We start from the raw sequence: 22196 nt of genomic DNA on the forward strand, positions 1-22196 counted from the left end.
ATCCTTAGAACAGAATCTTCATCATACATAAAAAAAAACAAAAAAAAAATGCATGTATGTGTGCGGCATAGCTTGTGATGAAGGAAGACAAGGAGCCCACCCCAGAAAAAGTAAGAGTAGACTGTTGAAGAAGGTAGGAACGTAGCACTGAAGTGAGAGAAATGCCGACAACTAATGTGAAATCCTGACCCTGTGTAGAAAATGGGAGTTGATGATGATGAAGTTTTGTGTGTGTGTGTGTGTGTGTGTGTGTGTGTGTGTGTGTGTGTGTGTGTGCAAACATATAATGATTACTTTATGTAATTAAAAGTGGTCGAATTACAGTTGACCTAATGATATTATCCAGTATATTTTACCAGTTATAACTGAAAATAATGATGTTTTTTTGATGGATGGTATTAGTTTTCTTAAATGTTTATAAGTAATATTGGAGTTTGTTTTATTATACTGTGTTGGATTGTGTGACCTGATGGCGCACTTCCAGGGTTTTCCCTTTCTTGCACTGTAGTTTGACCATGGAGTTGTTACATATAAGTTGTGAGAGCAAAGTTATGATGGCTTAGATGGTGTACTTTGATCAGTTTTGCTTAAATAAGTTGTATTCAGATATTCTGATTTTATATCAAATGACATACACATGGTTTAATACATCATGACTCAAGGCATTATGCACAAGAACCTAAAATATCATAAATTATCTAATTATAAAATAAAATGTAATAGTTTTCATTTGTAATAATTCAAACACATACTGTGCCAAAAAAGGAAACACTACTCACAACAGACACTACTGAACACTATTAAAGCCTAACATGTGATTGCAAAAGTAAAAAATGACATTCTATTTTTTTGCTATTATACACACAGCAAATCTATCAGCCTAAAATATAATCCAGTGAAACTTACCAACATATGTTTTATGTGGAAGGGCATGGCCCCTATCCCCTTACTAAATATACTTATTTGAAAGTCGAACCACCATGACTAAAGTGAGAAGTATCTACTACGTTAATGTCAGGACAGAAGGAGTATATGTAGATAATTTGAAGGATTATGACTGGAAAGTCTACTGATTCATTTTGATTCAACTGTAAAATTTGCATTATAAAAAAAATAGTTTTGTGTAATGTTTATGGTTTCTGAGTTATGTCAACTCTGAAGGCTGAAAGAATTTCAGACCACACCACTTCATATTCTTACATTGCACAAAACCATTTAGCTTTATTATTCTCTAGTGCTTTTTAATACTTCAGTTTTCACTTGTCAGGCAGGCTATATAGTTAAGTCTGTTGCTATGTTATTCATCTGTGAACTCACACATGTTTTCAGTGTGTGAAGTCAAGCCACCATTCACATCCTCTGTAATCGTTTAGAAGTCTACTACCCATAGTTTTGTACAGACTGATTTTTAGACTACCAAAGAATTTCATTGTTCTGCTACGAAGACTAATCTTTAGATTTCACTGTAGACCAATTCCAGGGCAGATCATTGAAAAATGCTTTAGTGAAAACCAATTTTGCACTCAAAAACTGGATTGGCATGGATCTGAAAAACATGTTTTCTTTGAAGTAGGCCTTAGAATTTCAAGCTCATCTTTCTTTCCACAGGGAGTTTAATATGTCACATGATCATGACCTCAGGAAGTGATCTGAGGATGCTGCTTAGGAACCTGCCCACTCATAGCAAAGTGAGGAAGCCCAGCATTTCTCTGTACTGTCGCTACAAAAGTGTTTTAAAGCAAGCACAAATAAATAAAGAAATATCATTCAGTTATCTTATGTAATTCAGTGTCACATTGCATAAATGTTCTGGAGAGGTGATTGATAAACTAATATGCAGAGTAGTAGAAAGTAAGATGGGAGAGGAGCAGTTCGGATACAAATCAGTACTCATTTCAGTCTCAGCCAGGGAACTTGCATGACTGTGACTTACTCAACTAAGTAGATTAAACAACTGCTTATTTAAGCACCCTACCATCCTATGCAAGTAAGTAGTGCTGGATCTTAGGAGACCACACAAATGTGCACCTATAAAAGGATGCATGTACACAAACACACACATACACGTCCATACACACACATCTAAGTATAATAATATACAGTGAAATACACACACACACACACACACACACACACACCTAAACATAGTAATATACAATGAAATACACACACACACACACACACACACACACACACACACACACACACACACACACACACACACACACACACACACACACACCTAAACATAGTAATGTACAGTAAAATACACACACACACACACACACACACACACACACACACACACCTAAACATAGTAGTACACAGTGAAATATGCACACACACACACACACACACACACACACACACACACACACACACACACACACACACACACACACACATATACCGATACACACAGCCACAGTTTGCAAAATATACCTAGCACAGTAGCTACCTGATTAAGAAGAAATTAATGGAGCATGTTGATATAGCTTCTGGCACAGCTGTTTTTTTTTTCAGATAGCTGCAGAATCAACTGCATTTCATTCACAACAGCTTATTTTTTTAATCCAAAAGAAAAGAAAAAGACACATTTCTAATTATTTTTTTCTTTTCATGTAAAAATTGAAAAAAAAAACATATAACCATAATCCATCCAGCCCTCCAAAATGGAAACAAATCATGTACATTAAATTCAGTGGGTCCAAGGACTAGATATGAGGTTTATTTATAATAAAGCAGGAGTGTATTCATATATCTCTAAAATACAAAGCCTGCTGTTATCTTCTCCATGCTTAAAACTCAAGGTCACTTCCATTCACTCCTGTCTTGCATTGGAGAAATTATAGACCACTCAGAGCATTTCTCTGGCTTTCACTGTGTCACTGGTCGAATACGCATAGGTATTCATACATTTTACTTATCAGGCACATGGTCATCTATCAATATGTTCCCATTTCCTCATCCTGCTTAAAAGTGCACATTTTCTGATGTCTGCGGCAGGATCTCAAAAGATTTTTATAGAAGACTCTAACAAGATATGTTGATGCTACCCACCACAGAGCAGAACTCGACAAGCTTCTTCTCTTACGTGACATTGGATCTGGTATGTCCAGATTAACCATACCAGACTCAGGGTCACTGGTGACCCCCTTAAACTGATGAGCAGAAGGACTTTGTAACAAGGCTGGGAGGCAGAGATGAGAGGCAGGGAGAGAACCAACAGAGTTGCATGAGGGAGAAAGTGACAGGGTAGAAAGTGATAGCCCTCACTATACATGCATGGGAATGTCTGAGACTAGTCACACAATGGCCTTTGAGACATTTATTCATGTGCTCCTGTGTAACATGATTAATTGTCCCATCAGCACAGGGAACAGACACACTTTCCAATTCCCACTCTTCACTGAGAATGTAGCCACTGAGTATGTGCCGCAAGCATACATCCTGCCCCTCCCTCTCAATGTCAGTTGAGCTGGTGAATTCCTCTCATATATTTTTTGCCTCACACTAGCTCCAAGAGGTACTAATTGAACTTTGGTCACCTGAGTCATAGTTAAGGCTTTATCCCTTTTATATCAGCAGTGCCTGGCTCATAAATATTTGTTGAAAACTACATCACTATCTTTATTTTATGACAACTTTGTCAACTTAAAGTTTTCACTCTTATTCTTAATATCATCCGCCTTTTTTATAGAAGGTTTCATTCTGCTATGCCAAAAGGCTTACCTGCTGAGACACAGCCACTTCATGAAAAGTATACCATTTAGTGCCGTCACATACTGTATAATCTGACCTAACCTCTTTGTTTGCCTGGGATGCTGTACATCGAGAAACCTATGACCATGTTATCCAAACAGTCCACTTAATACTGTGCTGATGAAGGTATAAGAAGGCTACAACTAGTGCAGTTTGGCTTTATTGGCCTGAGTTTGTCCATAATAGATGTAAAAAGAAAACAATTATGAGCATTCAGAACTGCCACATAAACACCTGATGACCTTAAAGGGTCATTTGCATATATCGCATGTGCATCTAATACAAGATGTTTATGGAACCACACAGTGGAAAATCTAGCTTGGCTAGATTTTTCTTTTGGTTTTTACCCTTCAGAATTGAAACCTGATGGACCTGCCCCCTTCCTATGTTTATGCCCACATCTTCATTCACAAGGTAGGAGGGAGGGACTGGTTGACATACCATGTTGTCACCTTGCTATGTTTATCCCTGCATCTTCAGTCACAAGGTAGGAAAGAAGGACTGGTTGATTCACCATGTTCAGTTCAAAGAGGTTTATCTGTCTCTGACTTCAGGTTTTATTCTCTAAGTGGTCCCACCTTGGACTGCATATGGTCTGGGCACTGAAACTTTCCTGACAGCCTAACTAACCCCATCTTGATACTTGAAAAGCCAAACCCGTAGTCACAAGGGCTGTGTACTACTCAAACTCATCTAAGGAGGAAGGAAGTCTGGGATAAAGTACTCTGTTCAGCAAACTTCCCTTGTTCCAATGTAGCCCCCCCTTTGCTTGAAATAACCACAGTGAGTTTGTGGAAAAGACCAGAACTTTGTTCATAACTTTATCCATGGTAGATATAACACATTAAATGTAATCAGCTGGCAGTTTAATTATATGTTGTCATACATCACTGATGTTCTGCATACATTTCCAGATCACCATATCCAGTCCAGTACCCTCTTCACACCCCTTCTTTCTGGCCACTGGTGATGTGCATACATCTGCTCTCTAGCCACTGGTCGGCACGTTTTCCTACTACTTACCTTATACCTGCTTTCTGACCACTGGATGGGTGGGTAGGTCAGCCCTCTCCTCTCATTGTTTACAAAATCAGCTCAATCAGTTTCTGCTTTTTGGGACAATCTGTTACCTTACTCCCCAAAATCTTTCTAACTTTCACTGTATTGGACATGTCAAAGATTTTCTGTGGGGGCCTGTTTTGTCTTGCTCACCCTGTTTACCTCCTTTACTCATCTGTACTGACTTGGGATTGCCAAGCTCCCTTGGAGTCCGAGTCACCCCTCCCCTTGCTACATTTAATGTCCACAAGTATGCCATTGGGTATGACCAAGAATGGTGGCCTGTACCCCCTTTTTCCTACACCCTTTTCCACTTGGGCTCCTCCCTCCCCCCACAAATGTTACCTCCTTGCATCATTACAGCTAAGGCAGATCCTTTAAGATAAAATGAGTGTAGAGATTGAAAAGGTCCAGACCTGTGCTTGTCAAATTAACCCAGTCTGGCATGTCACCATCTTCCAGGCCATAATGCTTCAAGGCCATGATTCCCCTTAACCCCCTTAAACATTATCAGAATAATGTATCTCCTATTTCTTCCTTTGCTTTCTGATCATTTCCCTGTTTACAATACAAACTAGGAATAACACTGGACAAAATAACATCAATATGTGAAAGCATTTATTTAGTATAATAAACATTCTCTAGGAGCTTCCTTCCAAATTATTTACTCCCCCATGAATAATAATAATAATAATAATAATAATAATAATAATAATAATAATAATAATAATAATAATAATAATAATAATAATAATAGTAATAATAATGTCTGGTCTTTTTTTAGTTCTGGCCATATCGTGGGCAATTTCTATATGCTGTCTTCATGTCATCACTGTAATCTAAACCAGTGTATCCTAGCTTTTCTGTTTTAAACCCTAGTTGCCTGTCCACTGTACTCTTCTGGGCTATCTACTCTGTCAAAAATATGAACAAATGCTCCAATACCCCTGCAGATGTCTGAAATAAAAATCAAGAAAAATAAGTTAATGAACAGTCCAGAGACTGGAAGAAGTATCTTCACCACACACATTTTTTTTCCTTTCTGCTTTTTACCTACTGCACGTTCCCCTCCCCCATTTTAATCTTTATTTATTTTATCTAATGCAGTTCATCTGAACCCCTGATCACCATCTGCCAGCCTTCTTGAAGCATTTAACTATTGACCCTTGCTCTGCCACATTTATTGCTTGCCCTTTCCAGAAAAAAAATGAGTGGGAATCATGCCAGTTTGATCTAAGTATGGAGTTAAGCTTTTTTGAGGACCCCTACCACTCTTGATCTAAAATGAGTGTAAAAACTGGGTCCCCTTCACCAACCTTTTATCTCAAGTCTTTGGGTGTGAAGTCCCAATATACTGGAGAGAGCAAGATTATGAAGGTCTTAGTAGCCATACTTGCTGACATTCCTAAATTGGTCAGTCTTGGGACCTTGCAACAAAATTATCACCAGATCATGTGCATATCAATGGTCAGCAAGTATCTTCCATCCCATTTTATAATAACCTGCTTACCTGAAATGACCTCTAGAAAATAAAGCAGAGACTCAATCACTGTAGCTGTCTCAAACATCACATAGTTCCTGTAGCAACCAGGGCAGTAGTTTCTACCCCAGGGATTGCATGAAGTTCCCATACCGACCAAACGTCCTAGCTGAAACATTAAAATAATTCACACTGCTCAGTGCTTAGTGTACTGTTGCTGAAATGCAAAACTTAAGGGTGCCAGATACACTCTAATGGTCCTTACTGCATCACCCTCCTTCCAGCTGTGCACTGAGTATCTAAATGCTGACCCTAATGCCCCCTTGCTGCACTGATACAGAGATCTTGGCAATGCCTCATAAACCATACAAACCACATTATCCTTCCTTATAATGAGTGCTGAGCAATTTTTCAACATCAAACTATCTTTCACTTTTCAAATATCCCTACGTTTTTGGAAACAACACTTCATTGAATTTATACTGATCAGGTAATCTGTAAATGCGAGAAGGCATTAGTGGCATCATTCAATTTACCTGGGACATGTAATAGAAAAAGCTTTTAATTTCAAGCATCTCAAAACCAGACATCTTAGCAAATTTACATATGTACTTTGCCAGTACAAGAAGTACTCTGTAATTATATATGGCCTTTGACAATGAGTGTATTACTTCCTGATTATATGCACTTTGAAAGTGCATGAGTTGATTCCTCATTTATGCATTATATGTGCTTAGCCATGCTTTCGGTATTTCCTTATTGCATGTGTTTTGATAGTACATGCACTACTGTCTTATTATTTACATTTTGGCAGTGCATGCCTAACTCCTTGATTATATGCACTTTGAAAGTGCAGGCACTACTGTCATATTATAAGCACTTTGACATTGCTTGTACTATTTTGTGATTTTATGTACTTTGACAGTGCATGCACAACTGCCTGATTATATACACCGTTCAGATTGGCATCAGTTATAAAAGAGTGATATCCTTAACTATGTCCTGTTCTGCCCATCCCAATCATTATGGGTAATTAAACCCCTTGCCTGTTAAACAGTCTCTGTGTCTAATGATTCATTTACATGAGGGCATAGTTCCATGTCCATGTTATCCACCCAGCCATTTTGCCCAAAGGAAGTTCCTTTGAAGTCTGTCAGAAATTCCTTAATTAAGGATGTCAGAATAAGGGCATCATAATTTAGCCCTCACTATTAGTGAAGAAATTATCTAAATAATATAGCATTTTTCCTATCATGTCACAATTTTTCCACAACTAGTACAAGGCCTTCCTGAAAGAGAAATTGAATAATTCATCATGGAAACATAGTGTAATCTGGCAGTCATCTTACCTGTAGAGTCACTGACTGGCTTCTCTTTTGGATAAGACAGGTGATGTATGAACTAAAATTCCTCCAGGCATTTCTTTAGTTCTAGACCAACAGGGAAATGTTGAACTGTAGGATATTTTATATTTTCTTATGGGCCTGACACTTTATCAGATGCCAATTTCTTCTAAAGTATTTTATAGGGGAGGTAGAGATTTCAAGGCCTCTGACTCTTGGTGTGGGTCCCCCAAATCATCTAAAAAGAAGCAATCATTAAACAAGGGAAGTTTTACCCATTCAGATGCCATTGGCTGCTGCAGCCTAACCCATGCGTGACCTTTTGAAGCATCTCAGCCTTGGATGGGGCCACCCAGACATTTTGCAAACATGGACAAACCTGCATCCACGCTAACTACATTTTGGGGCATTAAATGCCCAGCATAGCTTGCCACCAACCTTAATTTGAACTACTGGTCGAGTCCCTATATCAGTCATCAGTTTCACCCAAAAGGTAGGGTCACAGACAGCCATCATAATCATTTGTCCACCTTTCTAAATGAATTCCTGATTAATAGTGAGGAATACAATAACATTCAGGAAGAAACATATAAACTTTCTACAATATTGTCATGAACTCTGTAATTTCAAAAATAATTGTGCCAATAAAATGCAGAAAAAGCTAGTAGTTATGTAAGTAAATTCCATGCTGCTTAGAAACCTGTATAAACCTGTCAGTCTCCATGGAAACTAAACAAAAAGAGAAATGAAAGACCAAGCCACCCTGGTGGTCCACATGCATAAATAAGTGCTACGATAAGAAGGGAAAAAAGCACATTAGAATATATAGCAAAATAAAAGACCCTCAAATGAATGTCAACATTAGAAGGTTATCCAAGACTGAAAAAACACTGTCAACAAAACTAAAGCTTCCCATGAACCTAGGGTAGCATTTGAAGCTAAGAATAATAACAAATGTTTCTTTACTTATGTCAGGAAGTTGCAAAATAACACCCAACATTACTTTGAATTCATTCAAAATGGCATTACCTATTCCGATCCAGTGGATATTGCAAATATACAGGCAAAGAAAGTCAGTGCTAACTTTACTCCAGAAATGTCTTATACCAAACCCAAATATACCTGAGAACTTAAAACTGCCATCATCACAAGATAACACTTGACAAATATACTTTTCATAACAAAAAGAATCATCCTATATAGGATGTGATAACATACCAGGCTTCCTTCTGAGCAGCACTAAGCATTCTGCTACTGCAACTATTCAACCTGAGCTCATGTACTGGCTTTGGAGCACAGCAGTTGTAATGACTCTTTACAAAGATGGCACCACACAGACCCTGGTAATTACAGACCAATCAGCCTGATGACCCTCATTTGCAAGGCCATGAAACATGTCATAACAGACCTCGTAGACTATGATATAAAAAATCTTCTAAGACTTATCCCCCAAGAGTTTGGCAGTGTTAAGGGTAGATCCTGCCTAATGAATGTAGTAACCTTTATTGAGAGGTTAATACAATCCTTGGTCCATGACCTTGCCAAACCATGTGATACTATACCATATGCCAATATTATCAACAAGCTAAATGCACTACAAATCAATATCTGTGTAGTTAGATGGATAGCTAACTGGCTGAGGGATGGACCTCACACTGTGAGGGTTGGAGGCGCATTCTCAGAGTATAAAACAACCACTGGGTTACCATAGGGTTACATGGTGGGACCTTTGCTGTTTGGCATATACTTTGATGTCTAAATCAAAAATCAGGAGCTCTGTTTAACCAAGTTTGCTAGTGATTGTAAACTAGGTGTTATACTTGAATCCCCTTCAGATATGCAGAAACTGTGACATGAATGTACTCATGTTAATAGCTAGTACACTGAAAATGGGGTAAACCCAGCTAATAGTATAAAAAACACTCTAGTCCAAAATTAATTTGTTGCGGGAGTCCTTATAACATTGGTAGATAAATCCCTCTCCATTGGCCATCATGTTGCAACAGTGGTCGGGAAATTCATCTGCCTGTCACAGCTGATCACAAAGGCTATTTCCTTTAGCTCCAAAGTCCTGAGCCCTCTATATTCTGCAATGATCAGGCCCACCACAGAATCGAGTTCCCTATTTGGAATATACCTTACTAAATATATCAAGCAGTCAGAGACTCTGAATGTTCTTGACAAAAAAAAAAAATAAATAAATAAAATAATGCATCTAAAGGACCTGAGCTATTCAGAAAAGCTGAAGGCCCTTGTCTCTGTATTCAGTGTACTACATGCTCCTTAGGTGCAATCTATGCTTTGTCTTCCAGACCATTAGGGATCTGTCATTCAAAGATCTCTTATTTACCCAAAATCAAACAGCCCTGCAAACATTAGAACCGGAAGTCAGAACCTGCTTCAGCAAATAAACAAATTACAGTGGAGAGGCTTACATGATGCAGTGACTACCCCCTCTCTGGATCAAACTTCCTCTCTAGACAAAGCAATGTGAAACGCTCTCTTTCTTTAAGAAGGAATTAGAGTATTTGATGGGTGCTCATAAATTCAACCCAGCTTGTGACTATCATTCCTTGAAAAAATGAAGTCAATTCTAAAGAAGGGTAATGACAAGGCATAAATGGCCACATTGCCTTGTACAGTCTATGACTCCATTCTTAAACCAAGCACTCATACTTCTCATCCTGGATGCATATCTGATAATGAAAAAATAGGCCAGCATGGAAGCTGCCAACTGCATTTTTCTCTATATACACATCTGTTATAGGAAACTGGCTACCCAGTTGTCTCATTCCTCAGCACTGTGTTTAACCAGTTTCTACATTCACAGAACTGCAAGGGCCACTGTAGGCTCATTAGCACTGGGCTTACACTGCTCTGTAATCCTCTGAGGTCCCTCCTGGTTCAGCAAATTAAATAGGGTTAAAGATTCTCTATTTTCGAATTTTCTCTTATACTGACTCTTACATTAAAATATTGTATTGTATTTCATACAACATTTTGGAAAGGGTATGGAAAGCTTATGATATTTAGACTTATGGATTTAGCACACATTTACACATATTATTTTCTCTAAATGCATATATTTTTGTTGTAAGAATTGATAAGACTGTAATATACTGGAATGAACTGGAAGTAACTGGAATGAGAATGGAATTAATGCCTTTATCAGTTAATTACCCAAACTTGTGGTGAACAAATACCAGTCTCTCCTTTATGTTCCAAGTCTTTTTGTACCTTTCACAATAAAGTCTGCAAACACTGTAGTTTGGTTAAGAATGCTTTTATGTACAGTGAAGATAGATGTATCTGAACAACATAATATTCTGGAATGCTGGATAACAGTAACAGTCCAAAGGTTCTACATGTATATTCTGATTTTCCTGAATAATAATAACTGAAACAGTATTTTTGCCTGAATAGTATCATTAATATTTTGGAATGCTGAATATCTGACCTGACTTCTGTACACAGACTCGAGTGTCTGTACTGCAAAGACTTTCTCCATATCAGTCCAAATGAACTAACTTAACTGACTCAACTGAATGTGTCTGAAGTATTTCCTAATACCAGAACCTGTAATGTTCTATATGTCTCTTTAGACTTGGTTTCCAAGCTTTGTAAGATCTGTTTGATGTTCTTCTATATGATATCACTGTTGTGGTATTCGTAACAGTAGGGATCCCCTGCCAAGGGTGGTCTGATGTCCGGCCAGTATACCAAAGCCTTTAGGTTGCTTAGAGGAATGTCGTATGCCACACATATGCTCCTTGCATAATGTAGGGCATAAAGGTGATATTCGTATGTAACATCCTCAGTACTTCTTTGCTGCCAGTCCAGACATCATCTCTGATAGTTGGTCTGATCACCCGAGTTGTTGCTGGTGCACCTAGATATTCATATAAGTGCCCCATTGGAGTATTTGCTTATCTTCTGGAATATCTTCTTTAAAGTTATATTGTTGTGGGGTTTCATGTCATCCAGAAAGGTTAAATGCCAGTGTGGGAGACAAATTCCCCATAAAGACAATCCTAAGCAGTGCTTGCTTTGTTTAGGTGCTTCTTACGGTCATACATCCTGTACTATTTGCCAGGCTTTTGTTCCAAAGATCTTACGTAGTCATCTTTCATCCCTCACTATTTATTTCAAAAACCAGCGTCTAAAACTTTTAGTGAAAGATGCTATGGAGGGTACTTTCCAGCCTGATGGTCAGCCATCTTTGAAGAAGGAGGCCAAAAAAGTCAGGTCAGATTCTTTGGCTGTGCCTCCTACATTGGACATCTCTCTCGAGGCTGATGAAAGCCCAGAGTTTTCCCTGGTTCCTGGTTGGATTCTTCTGTGTGACCATTTTGGAGGCTGGCATGGAACCGGCTGCTTGCATGTCCATGAATGCTTTGCAGACATCTATTTTAGACATTCAGGGGAACCACAGCTGATTAATACCAAAGGGTCTATGGGGGTTCCTCAGATAATGGTGAGGGAGGAAGTCCCTACTACAATCATTGAGTGTAGGCCAATGATGGAGCCTTCTACATTTCATAAGGTGGATGTCCCCTTACAAAAGAAGCAAAAGACAAAACATTTTTCTTCTGCTCCTAAGCACCCCCAAAGTGAATGGCAGAATTTTACACAGGACTTATTTAATGCTCTTATGACCTTGAAGCCTCCTCAGCATGTCTCTGTGCCGGATCCTCCTTGTCATCTTTCTCTCTCAAGAGATCTAGGGATCAGGGTTCCTCTGAAGAAGATGAGGATTTGGATGGGTAATCCTTGGCCTGTTCTACCCAGATTCCTTCCCCTCTGGATTATGGTTTGGAGGAAGAGGAGTTGACTAGTCCTGAATCTCCTTTTGAGGAGATTTTGTTTGGGGATACCATTGCCAGGATGATGGAGTTCTTTAAATGTGATTGTTCCCAGGTGTCTGAAATGCAGACAAGATATTATGAGCTCCTTCAAATGGAGTCTCCTAGACCTTCTGCTGTTTCTGATGTTTTGGCAGCTTTACTGGATGCTTTCTTCTCAGCTCCCTACTCTTAAGAAACAGACTGGTTTTATAAAGTGCCTGAAGAGTGCAAATTCCTTTACAACTGTCCATCTGCTGACCATTGGTGGCCTCTGTGGCATCCAACAAGCCTTCTAAAATACTGCTCTTGACTAAGATTCTTCCTTCTGATAAGGACAGCAGGACCATGGAAAGGCTGAGTAAAAATATTTATACTTCAGCTACTCTAGCCTTTTGGGCTGTTGATTATCAAACTCATGTGACCAGATATGTTTTGCCTCTCCTTTCTCAAGCTTGCCAGGTTATTTCTGACCTTCCTGATTCTGAGGGTAAGACTTCTGCCTTATCTCTATTAGGGGCTTCTTCCCAGGTGATTCACCATTCCATTAAATGCAGTTATGATGCAGCAGATGCTTCTTCTAGGGCTGCTGCTTCTGGCTCTGTTTTCAGGAGATATTCCTGGCTATGGCACCAACCTCTGCCTGATGATATTACAGCTAAGTTAATGTGCTCCTCTGGGCAACAAATGTTTCTTTGGTGCTGCTGCAGCTGATTTGTTCAAGTCCCTGCAAGAGAATGGCAAGGAGTTACAGAATCTGAAACATTTTTGTTTCACCAGTGCCTAAGTTCCAGAGAAACTATCCTACTAAATCAGCTTTTGTTAGAAGGCAGTCTCATCCTACTCCTAAAGGCAAGAAGGGTGGTAAGAAGGCTCCCCCAGCTAAGTCTACAGAGACTTCTTCTGCTCAGAAGCCTTCGTTTTCTGATAAACCAGGTGCTGTCTGACTACCCTATTCTTCCCAGTCACATTCCTCTTTCTCTTCATCTTTCTCTGTCTCTTTCTGTCTGGGTAAGCATAACCCAAGATTCTTGGGTTCTTTCCATCATTCGCCAAGGGTATTTCATGGTTTGGAAATCTCTTCCCCACTTCATGGGCATTCCTCAGCCACTCCAAGAACAGTTACAATTTTTTCAAGAGGTGCTTCAGGATCTTTTAACTCGAGGAACTATTCAAGAGGTTCCAGCTTCTCAAAGGTGGAAGGAGGCTTATTCCAGAATGTTTTTGGTCCTCAGGAAAGAGGACACTTGGTGACCCATTCTGGATCTTTTTCACCTGAATACTTTTCTGAAGGTTCCTTCCTTTTGAATGTTATCCCTTCAGACTTTGTTCCCTTTGCTGCTTCTTCAGTCTTTTACGGTTTCTCTGGATCTTAAAGATGCTTTCCTCTGTATCCCTATTCATCCCCTTTTCAGGAAGTCTTTACATTTCTCTGTTGCTTCCTGACATTTTCAGTTCTCTGTTTTGCCCTTTGACCTCTCTACTGCTCCAAGGGTATTTACCAAGTGCCTAGCTTCTGTGATTGCATTTTGCAGGATTCAGTGGCTCCAAGTATTTCCTTACTTGGGCAACCTCTTGTTTCAGACATCCTCTCCAGAGATCCTTTTTCAAAATCTTCATTTTGCCTTTTCCCTTCAGCAAAGCCTGTGGTTCACAATAATCTTCAAGAAGTCTTTTATGAATCCTTCTTAGGACCATATTTTTCTGGGGTGCAGGATTCAGACAGTGCTTATGCTGGCATCCCTGACACCTCCCAAGGCCTTGACACTCATTTCCTTCTTTCAAAATATTTTTCCTCTAGCCTCTGTCACAGCCAGGGAGTTTCTGAGAGCTCTGGGATTCATGGCATCCACCATCCCTATGGTCCCTATGGCCAAACTCCACATGGGGGAGTTTCAGTGGTTTCTGAAGTCACTTTGGCTTCAACATGCACACCCCCTACACTTTGTAGTTTCTCTTCTTCTTTATCTAAAGAAGGGACTTCACTAGTAGATTCAGTAGTTGTCTTGAAACCCAAAGCTCCCCTTCCATCTACCTCTTCCCTCTCAGGAGCTGTTCACAGATGCCTCAGACGTGAGATGGGGAGCAGCTTTTGGCTCCCTAAAGCTGCAGGGGGTGTGGTCGTCTTTTCAACAGAAAGAGCACATCAATGTCAAAGAGATGAGAGATAGGGCAGCAGACTTTTCATCCTCTTTTTCTCACTATGACCTCTCAAGTTATTTATAGAAAATACCATAATGATGTGGTATGTAAACAAACAGGGGACAACATCTTATCTTCTTTGCCGGATAGCACTCCTGGTGTGGGATCTGCCTGTCCAGTATCAAGTGACTGTTCAGGCAGTTTACATTTCCTCAGGACAAAATACTGTGGCAGACATTCTGAGCAGGTCCTTAACTCAATCCCTTGAATGGTGCTTCACAGGAATGTGCCTCTGGACATTGACCACCAGTGGGGTACTCTTCAAATAGATGTATTTGCCTCCCCTCTGAACAGATAACTTCCTCTGTTTTGTACCAGAGTCCCAGGTCCTCTGGTGTGGAAGGTGGATGCCCCCTCTTTTTCTTGGAAGGGGATATTTCTTTATGCTTTCCCTCCCCTTCTCCTCATTCCAAAAGTACTGTTTAAAATTCAACAGGATTCCCCCAAAATCTTGTTGGTGACTCTCTTTTGGCAGAGACAGCATTGGTTCCATCTTCTGCATTTAGCCAAAGGCAGTAATCACAAGTTACCTGACAGGATGGACCTACTCACACAAGACAAGGAATCTCTCATCCATTGCCACCTGTAAACTCTTCAGCTGACTCTGTGGGTGATAGGATTTTGATTCTACATAGACACCTTTTTTCTGTGGATTTGCTTAGGGTCCTGCAGGAGGCCAAGAAACCCACTACTAGGAAATTCTACTTAACTGAATGGAAGAGGTTTTCTGTCTCTTGTCTTTCTTTTAACCTGGATCCACTTCCTGTGGATGTTCCTTTGGTTCTCTCCTATTTGTGTGAATTGTTCAATGCTGGTTTGGCATATTCTTCTCTTAAGGCCCACTTAACAGCTATCTTTTCCTGCCTGCCTTTTTTTCTGCCTTTGGCGTCTAGATTTGAAGCTAAATAATTTCTTAAAGGCGTCCTTCATATTAGGCCTCTCAGGAAGCCTGTTTCTCCTCCCTGGGATCTTAATGGTTTTTGTTTTGGAAAATTGACTTAGGCTCCTTTTGAGCCTGCTGCTTCAGCTTCCTTGCAACATTGCTCTTGGAAAGACTGCACATTTGTTAATCCTTACTTCTGCCAGATGGGTGTCTGAGCTTCAAGCCCTTATGGCTTGTCTTCCTTTTCTGGTGTTTCATAAGGACAGGGTGTCCTTGCTTACTAATCCTTCTTTTATGCCCAAGATGGTTAATGAGTTGTCTCTTAATCAGTCTGTTCATTTGTTCACTTTTCCCTCTCTCCACAATCTGTTAGTGAGAGGGTGCTGCACACATTGGATGTGCATAGGCAACTCAAATTTCATTTGGATAAGACTAAGACCATTAGGAAATCTAATCAGCTGTTTGTTTCTTTTCATCCAAAGTCCTTAGGATTAGCTGTAGCGAAGCAAACTATTTCTTCTTGGATAGCAAAACCTTTTTCCTTTTGTTACACTTTTCATGGTAAGAGCCTTCCTTTTCCTGTTAAGGCTCATTCTTCTAGGGCTGTGGCTTATTCTGGTGCTTTTTTAAGGGTTTGGATACTAACTTTATTCTTGAGGCAGCTACCTGGACATCTCTGCATACATTTACCAAGCACTACAAGTTGGATGGAATCTCCAGCGCTAGAGGTGGTTTTGCTAGGGCCAGCCTTCATGGCTTCCTAGAGGGCTTTGCTGGTCCTTCCTGCTAGGGCTACTCTTCATGGCTTCATAGAGGGCTCTACTGGTCCTTCCTCCTCCAAGTTTCTTCATGACCTTTGGCACTCTCCCTACTGTTATTAATACTGTGGCAGTGATATGGAAGGACATATTACAATTTTGTAAAATCTTATCATAACAGTAGATGTCCTTCTCTTCACTGTTACAATATTCACTCATTCTCTCCGCCCCCCCCCCCCCGGGCCATTTCTCTGCTTGATGTACTGATTACCTCTCTTTTCTTAGGACTGGCATTCCTACTGGGGATCTCAGTTCTGAGGATGTTACATCCGAATGTCACCTTTATATCCTTATGTTATGTAAGGAGCATACGTGTGACGTATGGTGTACCTTAAAGTGACCTAAAGGCTTTGATATAATGGCTGAACTTTGGGCTGCCCTTGGCAGGGGATCCCTACTGTTATGAATACTGTAACAGTGAAGAGAAGGACATCTACCATTATGGCAAGACTTTACGCAACTGTACATTCTCAAACTGCTGCACATTCTGTTCCTATATGTTTTTCTGAGTGAAGGTTATTTTTATTGATATTTACTGAAACTGTTTGCAAACTGGGAAAGCCTGGTTTAATATGTATGCTTTCTAGACTTATGCAAAGAGAATACTGTATTTTTGTATATTTAAATGATATCTGACCTAACATTTATTTTACCCTGTCTGTGCTTACCACACACACACACACACACACACACACACACACACACACACACACACACACACACACACACACCCATCACTGCAGGGAACTCTGGCTTAATGAAATAGAAAGGAAATAGCCGTTTGCCTTCTTTCATTATTCTGAAATTCAGAAAGTGTGAACCTTGCACTAGATCCTTGCAGTGGAAAAGCCACTGCTATACAGATTATGTCAGCGAAAAGACATATAAGGTGGACACACCCAAATGATATGATTTATTCTTACAGTGACCTCTTAAAGAAATGCTGTTGTCGTGGTACATATTCTCAAGACACAACTGTGCTTTTCTGTACTTTCATATCTTACAAAGTTCCAGCTTGCTTACATCTGGGTTCAATCTTGAATTTTGAGGAAAAGATAGAAAAAAGTTATAATTTATAAAATGAGAAAGAAAATCTTGAGTGCTGACTGGTTGTTCTGTATATTGAAAATCAAGGAAATTCTGCATCACTGTATAGGCTATAATTAAGTCTTGCAGATTAATGCAGATACCATATGATGTAAGTTGTAAATAAACCTGTTCAAACACATCCCTTTAATGCTTATTCCTTATGAATAGAGCAGGAGATACATTATCAAACAACTTGCAGAGTTTTTAGAATAGTGCATCATATAGTGATTGACTACTGCTAGTCTGATCTCTCATGACATTTTGAATGTAAATGTTTGAAACCCATTTCATCTTTGACCTCTATTCTTTTAATTTAGTTATCTAATCTGTACCTTACAAGGAGTATTATTTTTGTTTCCTAGGTGATGGACTACAATATCAGCTTGGGCAAACACCTGCTGCCATTGGTGGTTCAGGTGCTGAAGTACTGCTCCTGTCCGCAGCTCAGGCATTACTTCCAGCAACCTCCACGGTGCTCCCTGTGGTCTCTCAAACCCCACATACGACAGCTATGGCTGAAGACTTTACTTGTTATTCTTTACAAGGTAGGAACATGGCTTCTTCTCTCATTCCTTTTTATTTTTGCTAACTGTGTTCAGCTATTTTTATTGCAGTGAGAAAAAGAACAAAATCATTTAAGTTAAGCAACTAGGAAACTTGTATGCAGACTGTCAGGATGGGAAACAGAAATTAAATGTCTGAAATTGCAGCTCAGACATTAGCTATGAAGTCATTCCTTAGCAGTATTCTTTTGGCAGACAACTTGCCCCTTTTGGTATGCCATCCTTGCACACACTAAAAGTTCACCTTCATCAGGAGTTTTGCTGGCATTACCATTTAATGGCAGGTCTGAGAAGGATTCCAAAATCATTATATGACGAATGCAGCTCATGTGCATCTGGGAAGCCCAGGTGTTTGAACCTGTGAGGATAGGAATACCAGTATATAACTTGTTAGCTTTCCTTCCTGGAACCACTGCTGATTGCTTTGCAGCTGTACTTTTTAACTCATTTGACATTTTACTCAGTTAAAGTATTACTTTCTGTTTTCATAAGAGTGCTAGATTTTTTGTGTTTTTGCTATATGTGCCTTCCTGATTTTGATGCTTTTGTATCTAACCTACATTGAATTCTGTTTGTGAGCAAACATTAAAACTTTGCACCAGAATCCAAAAACTGCAACACTGTGGGGTGTAGAGCCCATTCCACTCCCAGTCTGGGGTGACCCCACCTCCCCAGCAGTAGTTTACTAATTTAATGTTCTCAAGTATCAATGCTGCTCAGGGAAAGGACGTTGGATACATGTTGACTCATTAATAGCAGTTTTGACAAATGTAAAATACTCAAAAAACATTCACTAAAGCTATTTCCACTGAACCTTGGAGACATACATTTTGGAATAGGGGCAAACTCTCCTGTACCACCCCAGGTTGCACAATCATGGTGCAAGATGAAAAGTCCGCTTTCTTTGAAAGTAGTTTTGTTGAATGCTTCTCAGTCTTCTTACCTTCACTGAAACTATGATTGATAATAGACAGGAACCCAGGATTTCTCCTGCAGCAACATCAATTGAATATGATTAATTGTCCTACTCTCATAGCCATGAAAATCTGGCTGCCAAAATATCAACCATCAGCCACCTACTGAAATAGTCTCATTTAATAAAACCAAACCGGTGATAATAAATGTGTATTTTTATACTTGTCCAGCCTCTGTGTTGGATATAGCCTTTGCTAAGTCATGTAGATGAATACATAAGTATGTAACAACCAGCTGCTGACATTAGCATGTTTGGTATATGGATAAATGGAGAATTTACAACTTTTAGATAAAGTCCTATATTTACTGCCTCCTGACTGCCTCCTGACCTTTAGTAGCTAAGTGTCTGGACTGTTTGCTGTTATTTATGTCTTACAAGGTCATATAGTCAGAGTAGATATTATGCTGATTGTTCTGTCTAACCAATCAGTGATTTCATTTGAGTTAGTATATTCTACATCATTTAATAACATGTTCCACACTGTATCTAATAACATGCTAATGTATTATTAAATACTGTGTGTAATGTGTGTTATTAAATATGTGTGGGTTATTTTTTTAGTGTCCATGATTTCCAGTCACACAGAGTTGCTTTTGGCTTCAAGTTTTAATTGTCTCTGTTTTTCTGGTTTTATTTGTTACATATTCTACCCTAAGGTTAGGTACAAACCCGTATGTCACCCAGTGGATAGTCAAGTGGCTCACAGACAGGACCTAGGAAGTTATAATTGGGGAGTCCACCTCTACAAAGAGGCCAGTCACAAGTGGAGTCACTCAGGGATCAGTCCTTGAACTGCTCCTTTTTGGCATTTACTTCTCAGAAGTCAAGACCAATGCCAATGGTCTCTGGTTGACTAAATTTGCAGCTAATTGCAAATTAGGAGCTGTCATTGAATCTCACACTCACACAAATGTTCTCAAGGAGGGTCTGACACAGACAGACAACTGGTGTCAGAGTCATGGACTAAAACTAAATGTCAAGAAATGCATAATAGTATCCTTTGGGAAGTCATCCATCCCTGGTAACTATCATATTGACAAAACACCCCTTAGAGTTGGCCCAGTAATCAGGGACTTAGGGACACACATAGTAATCTAGCCTTTGATCATCTCATGTCTACAGTGGTGAAGAAATCATGCTATGCTGCACAACGTATAAACAAAGGTATGTCATCTAAGTCCAAGGAAGTCATTGTTCCACTATATTCAGCATTCATCAGACCTATCATTGAGTACAGTGCTTCCTTTGGTAGGTACCTTACCAGGCATATCCAACAACTGGAACATCCACAGAGCTTCTCACTAAAAGAATACAGGGCATAAGTAAAATGTCCTATGCAGACCGCCTCAAGGCCCTATACCTGCATTCTGTCTCCTACAGGCTTTTGATCTATGCCTGGCATACAGGGCATTGTCAAACCCCACTCTGATGGACCCCCTGCATATCCACAAAACAAACAGTACCAGAATTACCCATTCTAAAGACATAAACCTTGCCTCTGATATAAATAGGACCTACTGGAGAGATAGGTACAATATGTATCCCAGAGACTACCCCATCTATGGAACAGGTTCCCCATCCATGTGAAGCAGAGTTCTTCCCTAACCCAATTCAAGTGCAACTTGGAAAATTGGATGGGAAACTGGAAATTCATCCCTGATTTGGCACCTTTGCCTCTGATGCAAACAGATAACCTGTAAATGGTTCATCTCTCAGGCCCATGCTTACACTTATCAAGGGTATCAGAACGCGCCAGAGATTTGGAATGCATGGCTAGGCTTAAAAAGGCCCTTGTGGTCATTAGCCTAGTAAGCACCTATGAACCTATAATTGCCATAAAAGTAACCCATTGTGGAAGTTGGACACTAACATCAAAAGATAATGATGCAGAAAGTTTTGTTTTTTCATTATTTTTTGGTCTCAGCTGCCCACTACCATCTAAGCTTTCTGGATACCCATTAACCTATTTGTTTCCCTGTGTCCCATTATCTGATAAGGCTGCTTTTGGTTGCCCCATTAAACCACCAAGCTGATCCTTGAACAGATTTGTGTTGCATGTTGCATTGCCCTCACGTGCACGTGTGTGCTTTTGTATCACCTGAGGCATACTGACTATATGTAGTCTCAGCCTACTAATATGTGCACCTCAGGCTAATCTCTAATTTCAAAAAGAGCATTGTCCTGCAATTAGGGATCTCATGCCCACTATCCCGAGAGAGTGAGGTGCAGACTGTTAATCATGCATTCTTATCTCCCCGGCATGTCTGTCTGGTCTGTGTCGGTTATTTGTACTCAGATGACAGGTTTCATGACAAATAACTAACTATGCATTTGCTGAATGACAGTTTATTGAAACAAAGTGCTTAAAGTAGGACAATAATAAATATGGCACTTTAAAGCATATAGTAACACGTGATAGAGGAATGAGCACTGTATACTCCCCCTTGTACTCCTCATCGGGATACCCCAGTGTAGTATGCAACACCCCTCACATCTGCTTGTGTCCCTCATTAGAATACCTCAGTGTAGTGTACCACACCCCTCACATCTCATTGTAGCCCTCACCAGGATACCTCAGTGTAGTGTACTGCACCCCTCACATCCCCTTGTACCCCTCAAAAGGATACCCCAGTGTAATTTACTGGACCCCTTACAACCCTTGTACCCCTCACCAGGATAGGCTACTGCAGTCCCTCATATGCTTTATCTAATTATTCCAAATCTAAGGACAAACAACCTTGGGGATGAGGGTGAACCATTACCATCCTACAGAGCATAACATGCAGTTGAGCTAACATGCTGAATTCAAGTACTAACTGTTCACTTACATGAATTATGATACAGTACATTCAAACTCAGAGAAGTGTCATGCTCCAGAGAGGTAGTAATGCAGACTGAAATCATGACTGAATTACATTTCCCAAGAACAGCACGTATTACCACTGTATTTTGTACATTCCTTTTACATTAAAGAGTCTTTTAAACTGTAGTTCAGAATTAGTTTTTGCTGAAAGCTTGTTTTATCAATATAAAAAATGAGGTAGAAATAATTCACAGAGAAACAAAAATTGGTAAGCCACAGGCAGATTATAAGACATAAAAATTAAAGTATAAATGTTTTGAGAGAGAATGTGTCACAGCCAAGGCCCAGGCCACGACAATGGGGTACAAGAAAGGTAT

General features: G+C 39.7%; 1 protein-coding gene across 1 annotated transcript in view; it reads left to right on the forward strand.

Moving 5' to 3' along the window:
* Window positions 1-22196, forward strand: part of UNC79 (unc-79 homolog, NALCN channel complex subunit) — a 1772232-nt gene that overhangs the window by 786646 nt on the left and 963390 nt on the right. The window contains exon 28 of the mRNA XM_044074575.1: window positions 17840-18022. Within this exon, the coding sequence (XP_043930510.1) occupies window positions 17840-18022 (183 nt within the window). The remainder of the gene's footprint in view (window positions 1-17839; window positions 18023-22196) is intronic.

The sequence above is a fragment of the Protopterus annectens genome, chromosome 6.part0 (genome assembly GCF_019279795.1).
Source record: "Protopterus annectens isolate FY-2018-M chromosome 6.part0, PAN1.0, whole genome shotgun sequence".
Lineage (NCBI taxonomy): Eukaryota > Metazoa > Chordata > Ceratodontiformes > Protopteridae > Protopterus > Protopterus annectens.